We start from the raw sequence: 13,058 nt of genomic DNA, 5'->3' as shown, positions 1-13,058 counted from the left end.
GGTAATATATAACTGTGTGTTTTTGAGTCACCATGGAAAAAAGGAGGCATTATATGATGGCAACCACGTGCTTCTCTACAGTGGCCGTTTCAAACCGGAAAAAAGGATTGGGATTGTCAAGTGAACGATACAGCACCAGTTGTCAGATTACTGAACACACAAAAGTTATTGTCTTGGCAGAAGGTGTGGGTTTTCCCCATAAGGCACTCAATACAAGTTGGGTGGAATAGGGTGGAGTATTTACACACACACACAGATAAATGGGGAGTTAGGCCACTCAAAGGTATCTGGCAGAATGGCATTCACCCTATGCTCTCTAGGATAGGCAGTGCTAGGTAGGAGTACAAATATATGTTTTCATATAATTAATGAAAAAATGATGTCAGTTGAATTATTCATCTTCTTCACCATTCTTGTGATGCTGGTTACTATGCTTTGTTTTCTTCTACTAATCGTTGCAGTACACGTATATCTGATTCCGAAAAGTTCAGATATTGGTTTGAGTCAATAACAACTTAGATTAGCCCAGATAACTATTTATCTCTCATCTCAGGCTATTGCTGTTTGGTGTATCCTTCCTCCTTTTATTGCCTGCTTACAATGCAATGCAGAGGGATTATTTTACAAATAAAAACTACATGTGTACATCATATGTTTTGTCACTTTCAATTTGTTATCTCATAAATGCATTGTCTACAGAAAACAACCTTTTATACCCTAACAAGGACCACCAATGCCACAACTTCCACTAATACCACAATGTTATCATCAATACCCCCACTAATATCACTACCAGTACCTGATATTACCAATACGACACTACCAATACCATCACTGATAACATCACCGACAATACCATCAGCACAAATATCACCCACGCTGATACAACTATCACTACAAATACTGAAACCATATACTCCATCAATACAAACAATATGACCAGTACCACCACCACCACTAAGATGACCAGCAATACCTCCAAACCCAGAACCTCTACTATCACCAATACTACTACCAGTACCATTAATACCCCCAATGCCACACCATCAATAAAAATGCCAGAAATACGGCTACTACCACCAATGCCACCACCATTAACATACCACTGGCACTACTAATACACTGCTATAAATACCACCAACAATAACACCAATACCACCACCACAGATACCATCTCCTCTACAAATACCACCACTAACACCAATACGACAAAGTAATCAACACCACCAATACCATCATCTATACCACAACACCACTAGGGCCTCATTTAGAAGAGGGGAGTAAAGGGATAGCCACATAAAAGGCCTATGTGCTGTCCATTCACCTTTGCATTGTGCTGCCTCAATTAGAGGGTGATGGAAAGTGGTGTTCCTGGTGGCAGTGCCGCCATCAGTTTGACCAACATACATTTAGTGGACTTGACACCATCGGAAACGGAAGTGCATGATCCACCCAATTTAGGGTGGTCTTTCGAATGCCATTTTCAAATATGTTCTCTTTTGTGTAGGTTGGCCACTGAAGTAATAGAGGTCTGGCAAAGAAATCTCTGAAAATGGTCCCTACATGTTTGCAGACAATTCCCATAGCATCAACAAGATTTGTTATCTGGGCCCTGGAATTGGACCCTCACTTTCAGATTCTATCTCCACAAACCATATACAGCATCATTTCCACTATTCATGACAGCATCATTTCCGCCATTTATGGCATGGCAGACATGCTTTCATAGGCTCTGAAGCAATTACAGACTGCCCCACTTTGGAAGAGGGTAGAGACTCCAAACAAATCACCACCACTACTACCAATAATAATAAAACTAACACAAATACTAGCAATGCTACCACCAAGCTTGTGGGAATTGTTTTGGGGTAAAACTGCCTGTCACAATGTTGCACAATGAAAAATCTGGCTATCAAAGGCAAAATGAGGTCATTCGTTTTTAACCACCAAGGTTGTGTAATAATAAAAACTATTTTTGTTAGAAGGTGTACGAAAATAAAAACGTATATAGAATAAAAAGCAAAGGTTGAACTCTGAGAGTTCACATGTTTCGCTTTGAAGAATATTAATACACCCGCTGCAATACTTCACCTTGAATGGTGAATGCTTATCTTCAGGCTAGGTACGGATGCTACAGTAACAAAATCATTTTCCTTTCTGTGTTTCTCAGTGTAAAAATGTGATCAATCACAGCCCAATATACAGTGAACCAAAAGAAATCTTATTTAAAAACTAAAGCAACACGTAAATTAATACAATTAATTTATTATTTTTATTCATAGCAACAAAATTAGATATAATTCTTGACACATTTCTTGATATAATTAAAAACATATGATGAACACAAGTCAATACAGAATAAAAATCCAACACATGAGTTCTTTACTCCAATAGAACAGTTTTCACAATAGTTCATCCAATAATGCAGGCTATTAAACCTGCTATATCACATATGAAAACTTGTTTCTTTGTACTTTAAAAAAAACCAATACATTAAAAACAGATGATTATATCCTTATGTCGACGCGTTTCAGTGTGTCTTGTTGGTTGCTACTCCATAGGATAATCACTAGACAAAATAGTGTGTTACTGGTTGTGAGACCTGAGGGCCTTATGGGTGGTCCCTCCTTTTATTATTTATTTTTTGTCCCCTTTTGCCCCTCGTAAAATTCATTTTTTTTATGTCCACTGGGAATTTTTCAAGTGTTGACCAGGGGGGTTAGGTGCTCCTTGACCCCATGGTTCCTCTCAGACCCAGAAATCCCTCCTTTTCTGAGGTACAGCCTAGATACCTAAAATGGTGGACAGTAACTGCCATAACGGTCTCCTCAGGAGAAAGACCCATAGGTTAGAATAGGGACCTTCCAGAACCTTCTGGTCCGTTCTTTTGAGGTCAGCCTATAAAAGGCCAACTGTGGGGCGACCATTTTGTCATTCAGAGAGGGTCAGCTAGAGTACAGGCTGTGGCGTTGGTTGGGGGTAGGACATCCAGAGGGTGGACTGCTGTTTAAGGGTTGCCCCCTCATGGTATCACCGCCTCTTCTCCCTGCAGACCTGACCTAGTTAGATTGCGTTTCTGTTGATCCTGGACCCCCCCCCCTGTCCAGTACTAAAGACTGAATCGAATTTAAAAGAAACACTGGAAGGTTAGCGCTAGGACGAAGAGGACTACTAATTTCCTACCTCTCCTGGTGCTTCGAGTCAACCTACTACCGGCGCTGAGCTCACCGAGTCCTCCCCCGCTTTCCTTCGAGTGGCGCAGCTGGAGGATCCCACCTCCGCTGTTGGTGGCCTTGGTGGGGAAAGCTGAGGGCTCCTGAGGTGTGCCCCGCTCGTTGGCCAGATCGCTTTATCGGAGTGTGTGAGGGCTGCGGTGTTGGCGCGGCGCTGCGCCGGACCGGTCAGGAGATTACTGTCTCCAAGTGAGGGCGGAGACTCAGGCAGGAAGGGCCTGCGATCGCGCTGGCTCGAAGACGGACCACTGCTCATTCTGGCGGAAGGCGGAGATCCCAGCCTAGCAACGCTACTCCCCTGCGCCTGCTCAGAGCCGCCGTTCACCAGCGAGACCACGGCCCGTCTGTGAGATCGGCAAAGGGGAAAGAAACGGAGCCCAAAGCCAGCGTGTCCCTACTTCAAGACCGGCTGGTTTTTCCCGTTCTGACTCGCAAGGGAGGCGCCATTTGAGGAAAGAGTCCGGTGGTGAGTCTGGAGCGAACCCGGCCCTGGACAGCTTCAAAGAATAAGTAAGCGAGGGAAAGAGGCTTGGCTGGAGGGAGGAGGAGCGTGAGACTGGGTCTTCAGCGGAACACCAGCTTTGTCTGCCAAACCGAAATGAGACTGCAGGATATCCCCCAGGCGAGATACTGAGACACTTCCCCGGCCCACTAGGTCCCTCTCCCTTGGTGCAGTGCTCCCCTGACTTGATAAGGTTGCACTACCAGGAGCAGTATCCCAGAAGCAAGACTGTGTAATAGAGTATGAGGAGGGAGCTGATTTGAAACAGAGTATTGTGGGCCCAGGAAAAGGGAGCGAGGGATCCCATGTGTCCTCTGAAAGGCTAGAGCAAGCTGAGTAATGTAATTCAGGGAAATAAGAATGTGTCTGTCTCCCTTTAGATCCCAAGCTGTGTGCACTGTGTCACCAGGGTCCGGTGACTGGAATGGTACTAAGAGCCCGCATCAATTGGTCTATACTGTTCTTGAGATCTTAAGGGGTAATGTACAACTTTGTCTATCTGTAGAGAGAGTTAACCAGATCTGAGACCTTTCCTGTGATTGTGAAATGTATGTAATGTTATCCAAATCTGTGGATTAAGTCAGCCAGTCCTGTCATTTAAAAGTGAGAGAAGGGGAATTCTGTACCAGCAAATGCAATGTAATGTGAATTTTTCTTGCTATTGATGTAACTGAACACATGGAGAAATATGTGATTTGAAAGAGAAACAACGAAGTGGACTGATAAGATAAATAAGAGTAAACAGAGTATTTTTATAAAACAGCTCTTATTTTCCTAAAAAGAAGTGGTGTAGTGTCATTTTTGGATGGATGGAAACTGAGTTACTGAGTGGGTGAGACGCAAACTTAACACATGTACCTTGGAGTTAGGCCTTCCTACTTAGTGCCAAGCGACCCTATGTGACTTGGAGACCCCAGGTCCAACATAATTGGTGTCTAGCGGTGGGATGAGAACTGTGTTTGCGTCCACTCAATAGTAACCTAGTGTACTCCATAAGCCTACACCTGGAGTTTTCTCCTGGCGGACTCTCTAATTATATTTTTGGTTTTCCAAATTTACTCCTGGTGGGTGGAGGTAGATTCATATTGCCCCTTTTGAACCAATTCCTTCCGAGTGGCTGTACCGATATCTCTCATTAGCAAAATGGAATTTGCTCTAGAGGAACTGGAGACCTATACTACAGCCCAGCTTAGAGACTTTTGCCAGAAGATGGGAGTGTTTTTTAAGCGTGGTGCTAAAAAGGGGGAACTCCAGACCAGTTTGAGGGCATGGGTGGCAGCGCACCCAGAGGGGAAGGAGGAGGAAGAGGGGGAGCGGGACACAGTCATAGGGGTGGATGGATTGTTCCAACCTGAGATGGAAAACCTACTACCAGGACCTAGGACCTTCTCAAGGGAGGGCAGCAGTGTCTCCGGAAGAAGCTTAACCGAAGCTGAACTAATAGAGAGGAGGGAAAAAAGACAGCTAAAGTGGGAGTTAGCCAGGTTGGAAAAGGAGAGGGAGGAACAGAGGATGGCTCACGAGTTAAAACTTAGGGAGCTAGATCTCAAGGCCCTGCAGATAGGACCCTCCAATTCTCCAAATGGTGGCAGCGAAATGAAGGAACTGACCAGGGAATCCAGACCCTACCTACCTAAGGATATAGTTGCCAGCTACAGCCCAGGGGATGACATCGCCAAGTGGCTGGCTGCCTATGAGGTCTCCTTAAGAGCCCATGGGATCCAGGAAAAACACTGGGGGGGTGGTTTGTACAAATACATGCCTCCTACTGGACGGGACACACTATTGGCCCTGGAACAGGAAGAGCAGACCCACTACCCCATCATGAAAGTGGCGCTACTTCAGAAATTTGGACTGACTCCAGAGAAGTACCGGCAGAAGTTCAGGGGAAGTCACAAGTTAGGCACACAGAATTGGGTGGATTTCCTGGACTATGCTAGGAAGGCACTAGAGGGTTGGATACAAGGCAGTGAGGTGAAGGACTATGAGGGGTTGTATGACCTTATTCTCAAGGAGCACCTCCTCGAGAAATGTTTTCCCGAGCTGCGTCAACACCTGGTGGACAGCAAGCTGACCGACCCCCGGAAGCTTGCTGAGGAGGCGGACATCTGGGCAAGTACCCGGGTGTCCTCAAAGGGGACTGGAGAGGATTCACAAAGGGCCGGACAGGGCGCCCCCCAGAAGAAGGAGGGGGGAGATAAAAAGCGGGAGTTCTCAAAAGGTCCCCAAAACAGTTTCCAGGGAAAGGGAACAGGATTCACCCCTAAGGCTAACCCGCCCAGAAACCCTCATCCTGGCCAAAGTCAGCAGCCAAGGGTTGTCCACTGCTTTGAGTGTGGTGGTGTTGGACATTATAAGGGAGATGTCAAGTGCCCAAAGAGACCACCCTCTCCCACCGGAGGAAAAGCCCCGGGAGTAGCTAGTGTAGTGCTCAGGGAGGAGTTGCCCTTAGATAAGGGGGGTGAGTGGGCGGGTGTCACCTTAGTGTCCCTGGGAGATCGGGAGATGGTTCCTAAGATTCAGGTGCCCTCAAATACTGTAAAGTATGGGCAATGGGTCACCATCAATGGCCAGAGAGGGGGGGCTCTGAGGGACACAGGAGCCAGTATGACTATGGTGAGGAGGAGTCAACTGGTGTCTCCAGAGCAGGTGATTCCACATGTACTCCACCCCGCCGCGATGGCTGCCGGCAGATTGGGCCACTACCCTGTGGCCGAGGTTCCATTTGAGTGGGAAGGGGTTGCAGGTTCACTTCGAGTTGCCGTAAGCCCTGCCGTGCCAGTCGATTGTCTGCTGGGAAATGACATGGAGCACAATGCTTGGAAGGAGGTGGAATACCGGACTCATTTGGAGATGCTGGGTACACCTGACTGGGCCTGTGCAAGCACAAGGTCTGCGACTACCCGGAGAGGGAGTTCGCCTGGGCTGGAGCCTGGAACAATGGCCCAGCCCGCTGCCAAAAAGGGAAAGACCTGAAGACAGGAGAAGCCTGCTTCGGCTTCCACGCCCCATGAGACAGATCGGCCACCTGCGGTGGTGGGCCAGGAGTCCGTGGAGGGGGAAGTAGTTTCCCTGGAGGACTTACCTATCCCTGCTGAGTGGCATGTGGAAAGAGGGCCTACCAGGGAGGAGTTTTGTAAGGGCCAGAAGGAGTGCCCTACCCTTGAGGGACTGAGGCGACAGGCCGAAGCCCAGGCAGCAGGGAACGTTGCAGGGCACTACCACATTTACTGGGAGGACGGACTCCTCTACAGTGAACCCAAGGTACCTTTGCCCGGTTCATCGCGGGCCTTGGTAGTCCCTCAACGATACCGAGCCTTTCTTCTAGAATTGGCTCATGAGATTCCCTTGGCAGGACACTTAGGTCGGGACAAGACCTTTGCCCGGCTTGTCCTCCACTTTTACTGGCCTCAGATGAAAGTGGCATCTGACACATACTGTCGGACGTGCGTATCCTGCCAAGCCAGTGGGAAGACAGGGGTGAAGCTGAAAGCTCCCCTGGAACCACTTCTTGTCGTTAGCACCCCCTTTGAAAGGGTGGGCATCGACATTGTGGGGCCATTGGATCCACCAACTACAGCTGGTCACAGGTTTATCCTGGTTCTGGTGGATCACGCCACGCGGTACCCAGAGGCAATTCCTCTGAGGACTGTCACTGCACCTGTTGCGGCTAGGGCCCTGATGGGGATCTTTACCCGAGTGGGTTTCTCCAAGGAAGTTGTGTCCGACAGGGGGACCAACTTCATGTCAGCATATATGCGGGCAATGTGGAAGGAGTGTGGAGTGACCTACCGGTTCACCACTCCATACCACCCCCAGTCCAATGGACTGGTAGAGAGGTTCAACAAGACCTTAAAAGGCATGATAAGAAGTCTGCCTGAGAACCTGCGGAGGAAATGAGACGTCCTCCTTCCCTGTTTGCTATTCTCCTACAGGGAAGTGCCGCAGAAGGGAGTGGGCTTCAGCCCCTTCGAGCTTCTGTATGGGCACCCTGTACGTGGACCTCTCAGCCTGGTGAAGGATGGATGGGAAAAGTCTCACAGGAAGCCTCCCCAGGATGTGGTGAGCTACATGCTGGCTTTCCGGAGCCAAATGGCAAAGTTGTGGAAGCAAGCTTCTGACAACTTGGAAGCCAGCCAAGCAGTAATGAAAGAGTGGTATGACCACAACGCTCACCCGGTGGAGTTGGAGCCTGGCCAGAAAGTATGGGTGATGGAACCTGGGGAGCTAAGTGCCCTCCAGGATCGCTGGACAGGCCCCTTTGAGGTGTTGGAAAACAAGGGTAAGGCCACCTACCTGGTGGATCTTAAGACCCCTCGACAGCCCCTACGGGTGTTGCATGTCAATCGCCTCAAACCCCACCATGGGAGGCCCGAGGTCATCTTGATGATGGTGACTGATGGTGCAGAGGAAGCGGAAAGCGAGCCTCTCCCGGATCTTTTTTCGTCTCAGGAAAAGGATGGGTCGGTGGAAGGAGTGATTTTCTCCCCATCCCTAACTCCTGAGCAACGAGAGGACTGCCGCCAGGTCTTGGAACAGTACTCCTCGTTGTTCTCCCTTGTCCCGGGAAGGACCCACCTGTGTACCCATGATGTAGACACAGGAGACAGCCCACCAGTGAAGTCTAAGACCTACCGGCTGTCAGACAAGGTGAAGGCCAGCATCCACGGTGAGGTTACCAAGATGCTGGAGCTAGGAGTCATTGAACCTTCCAGTAGCCCCTGGTCCAGTCCGGTGGTTCTGGTACCAAAAGCTGCCCCACCGGGCACCACTCCAGAACTGAGGTTCTGTGTGGATTACCGGGGACTGAACTCAGTGACTAAGACTGATGCGCATCCGATCCGTAGAGCAGATGAATTGATTGACCGGCTGGGAGCTGCCCAATATCTGAGTACCTTTGACCTTACTTCCGGGTACTGGCAGATCTCCCTTACAGATGGAGCAAAGGAAAGGTCAGCCTTCTCCACGCCTGAGGGCCACTACCAGTTTTGTGTGATGCCCTTTGGGCTCAAGAACGCCCCTGCCACTTTTCAGCGGCTGGTGAACCAGGTCCTCTCTGGAATGGAGGCTTTCTCCGCTGCTTACCTGGATGACATTGCCGTCTTCAGCAGCAGTTGGGAGGACCATTTGTGTCACTTGCAAGCTGTTCTCCAGGCCCTGAAACAGGCTGGCTTGACAATCAAGGCCAGTAAATGTCAGATCGGGCAGGGGTCGGTTGTGTACCTAGGCCACTTGGTGGGTAGGGGAACAGTGCAGCCCCTCCAGGCAAAGATTGAGGCAATCATGGCCTGGGAACCCCCCAAGACCCAGACTGAGGTCCGAGCTTTCCTGGGCCTCACAGGTTACTACCGTCGCTTTGTGAAGGGGTATGGCACTATTGTAGCGCCCCTCACAGAGCTAACATCCAAGAAACAACCTCGACGGGTAGTCTGGACAGAGGCTTGTCAGCAAGCCTTTGTGAAATTGAAACAGGCAATGTGTGCAGCACCGGTCCTGAGGGCCCCAGATTTCTCCAAGGAGTTCATCGTCCAAACAGATGCATCAGAGCATGGCATTGGGGCAGTGTTATCGCAACTCAATGAAGAGGGTCTGGATCAACCTGTTGTCTTTCTATCTAGGAGATTGCTTCCCCGGGAACAGAAGTGGAGTGCAATTGAGCGGGAAGCTTTTGCAGTGGTATGGGCTCTGAAGAAGTTGCGGCCATACCTGTTTGGTTCGCACTTCCTGGTTCAGACCGACCACCGACCCCTTCGTTGGCTGATGCAAATGAAGGGGGAGAATCCCAAGTTGTTGAGATGGTTCATCTCCCTACAGGGAATGGACTTCTGGGTGGAACATCGGCCTGGAGTGGACCACGCCAATGCAGACGGTCTCTCTAGGTATTTCCGCCTTAGTGATGAGGACTCCCAAGGAGTTGGGTAGCTCTCCCCACTTTCAGCTGGGGGGGACGTGTGTGAGACCTGAAGGCCTTATGGGTGGTCCCTCCTTTTATTATTTATTTTTTGTCCCCTTTTGCCCCTCATAACCTTCATTTTTTTTATGTCCACTGGGAATTTTTCAAGTGTTGACCAGGGGGGTTAGGTGCTCCTTGACCCCATGGTTCCTCTCAGACCCAGAAATCCCTCCTTTTCTGAGGTACAGCCTAGATACCTAAAATGGTGGACAGTAACTGCCATAACGGTCTCCTCAGGAGAAAGACCCATAGGTTAGAATAGGGACCTTCCAGAACCTTCTGGTCCGTTCTGGACCTTTTGAGGTCAGCCTATAAAAGGCCAACTGTGGGGCGACCATTTTGTCATTCAGAGAGGGTCAGCTAGAGTACAGCCCCCCCCCTGTCCAGTACTAAAGACTGAATCGAATTTAAAAGAAAGGTTAGCGCTAGGACGAAGAGGACTACTAATTTCCTACCTCTTCTGATGCTTCGAGTCAACCTACTACCGGCGCTGAGCTCACCGAGTCCTCCCCCGCTTTCCTTCGAGTGGCGCAGCTGGAGGATCCCACCTCCGCTGTTGGTGGCCTTGGTGGGGAAAGCTGAGGGCTCCTGAGGTGTGCCCCGCTCGTTGGCCAGATCGCTTTATCGGAGTGTGTGAGGGCTGCGGTGTTGGCGCGGCGCTGCGCCGGACCGGTCAGGAGATTACTGTCTCCAAGTGAGGGCGGAGACTCAGGCAGGAAGGGCCTGCGATCGCGCTGGCTCGAAGACGAACCACTGCGCATTCTGGCGGAAGGCGGAGATCCCCGCCTAGCAACGCTACTCCCCTGCGCCTGCTCAGAGCCGCCGTTCACCAGCGAGACGACGGCCCGTCTGTGAGATCGGCGAAGGAGAAAGAAACGGAGCCCAAAGCCAGCGTGTCCCTACTTCAAGACCGGCTGGTTTTCCCCGTTCTGACTCGCAAGGGAGGCGCCATTTGAGGACAGAGTCCGGTGGTGAGTCTGGAGCGAACCCGGCCCTGGACAGCTTCAAAGAATAAGTAAGCGAGGGAAAGGGGCTTGGCTGGAGGGAGGAGGAGCGTGAGACTGGGTCTTCAGCGGAACACCAGCTTTGTCTGCCAAACCGAAATGAGACTGCAGGATATCCCCCAGGCGAGATACTGAGACACTTCCCCGGCCCACTAGGTCCATCTCCCTTGGTGCAGTGCTCCCCTGACTTGATAAGGTTGCACTACCAGGAGCAGTATCCCAGAAGCAAGACTGTGTAATAGAGTATGAGGAGGGAGCTGATTTGAAACAGAGTATTGTGGGCCCAGGAAAAGGGAGCGAGGGATCCCATGTGTCCTCTGAAAGGCTAGAGCAAGCTGAGTAATGTAATTCAGGGAAATAAGAACGTGTCTGTCTCCCTTTAGATCCCAAGCAGTGTGCACTGTGTCACCAGGGTCCGGTGACTGGAATGGTACTAAGAGCCCGCATCAATTGGTCTATACTGTTCTTGAGATCTTAAGGGGTAATGTACAACTTTGTCTATCTGTAGAGAGAGTTAACCAGATCTGAGACCTTTCCTGGGATTGTGAAATTTATGTAATGTTACCCAAATCTGTGGATTAAGTCAGCCAGTCCTGTCATTTAAAAGTGAGAGAAGTGGAATTCTGTACCAGCAAATGCAATGTAATGTGAAGTGTTCTTGCTATTGATGTAACTGAACACATGGAGAAATATGTGATTTGAAAGAGAAACAACGAAGTGGACTGATAAGATAAATAAGAGTAAACAGAGTATTTTTATAAAACAGCTCTTATTTTCCTAAAAAGAAGTGGTGTAGTGTCATTTTTGGATGGATGGAAACTGAGTTACTGAGTGGGTGAGACGCAAACTTAACACATGTACCTTGGAGTTAGGCCTTCCTACTTAGTGCCAAGCTACCCTATGTGACTTGGAGACCCCAGGTCCAACACTGGTGTATTGATGCTTTCCACTCTGACATCTCTCTGCCTAAAATGGACTCTCCAAAGACTCCCAGAGTTTTTTTTTCTGTTTTGTGTATTATCATGCAGTGTGCTATCCTAAGCTTCTCTGCATTTTTATTCCTTAATGTTAAGCATGTAGGATCAAAGTACTACAAAGTACACAAATCATCATATTTTTCCTAGGTTTTCATATTGGTTGTAGTCACAATTTATCAGAAGAATGATAATAAACACACAGACTTAGCTGATGTCTTGCATCGTATCTACCGCTGTTTGTGGATGGACAACTAGGGGGTTGACACACCCTTCTTTCACTGAAAATCTTGGGTACATATTGGATGGGAATGTGCCACAGCAGCAATGACTACCCTAGTAACCACATCAAATGGAAAAACCAACACTAGGAAGGAGAAGCTTTCCTAACCTTATCTATCACTGATTGTGTTATAAAACAACTCATGGGCTCTCTCTGAATGAGAGCTGCAATATTGCACTTTGCTAAAGACACCATAGAGGCAAACTCAGGGGAAATGTCACCTGCACTATCACTTGAATTGGGAACTCTACTCCAGGGTTCAGAAATACCAAGAAAGCGCTTCCTTTTTGGAGACTATTTACTTTCAAACATGTGGATTTTACAGAAATAAGAACAAAATAGAGTGCTAATTGCAATGTACATAATAATCAGAGAGAACTCAAATAATGATCTTTCTTAATAAAGAAGGTATGTGTGTTTCTTAATGCTCATGTTTATCTGTATGTGTGTATTTGTCCAGATTTTTATAATAGCGCTTATAACCAATGATCTTTCTTTTGGGACTGGGTAACTGTGAGGAAGGTACAAATAAGTCTTACTACGGGTTTTCTACTTATACACATTTCACTTACGTGGGGAACAATAACCATCATGTGTCCTCTCAGAATCAAATTCCACGTGATATCTATCCTCCTTTTCTTGGCCCCTCAATGAAAAGACAGAGGTAGCAATTACAGGACCTGTAAGTTCAGCAAACAAAAATTCACGTTTAATTGAATCATGCAATGGAAGATAAAACATTTGTTCAATAAAGAATAATTTTCAGTTAGAAAATTATACAATTGTTCAATTACAATACTCCACATCCAATGAAAATATATTTAAAAGATTTTCATGATGGTGCATATGCTGTTCCTGTCACCATCTTTAACACATTCATGCAACAACTATCCTAAACTTACCATGTGAAATAGCTTACCAGGGAAACCCCCTAGTGGGAGGGCACTTACCTGTGGAAGGTGGCAGAGCTGCAGGGGTTTAGACGCTGGCACGTCATAGGAATCTCTAAGTTGGGTGATGTTCTCGACGGGAACTCCATTAAATCTTTTACTGCTCTGCAAGTAGAATTCCAGCTTCATCAGACCCAATTTATAAATACTTGCAGCTTT

At 48.2% G+C, this 13,058-nt stretch overlaps 1 protein-coding gene across 3 annotated transcripts in view; it reads right to left on the bottom strand.

Annotated features, from left to right (window-relative positions):
• LOC144763253 (uncharacterized) overlaps positions 1-13,058 on the bottom strand; it is a 357,614-nt gene that overhangs the window by 107,602 nt on the left and 236,954 nt on the right. For all 3 annotated transcript variants that reach the window (XR_013596198.1, XR_013596199.1, XM_078648691.1), the window contains exon 3: positions 12,522-12,629. Coding sequence is in view for 1 of the 3 variants with exons in the window: in XM_078648691.1 (XP_078504817.1) it covers positions 12,522-12,629 (108 nt within the window). In the remaining 2 variants the exon portion in view is untranslated. The remainder of the gene's footprint in view (positions 1-12,521; positions 12,630-13,058) is intronic.

The sequence above is a fragment of the Lissotriton helveticus genome, chromosome 6 (genome assembly GCF_964261635.1).
Source record: "Lissotriton helveticus chromosome 6, aLisHel1.1, whole genome shotgun sequence".
Classification (NCBI taxonomy): domain Eukaryota; kingdom Metazoa; phylum Chordata; class Amphibia; order Caudata; family Salamandridae; genus Lissotriton; species Lissotriton helveticus.
Note: the sequence above shows the minus strand (reverse complement) of the source record. Positions and strands in the feature narration are given on the sequence as shown.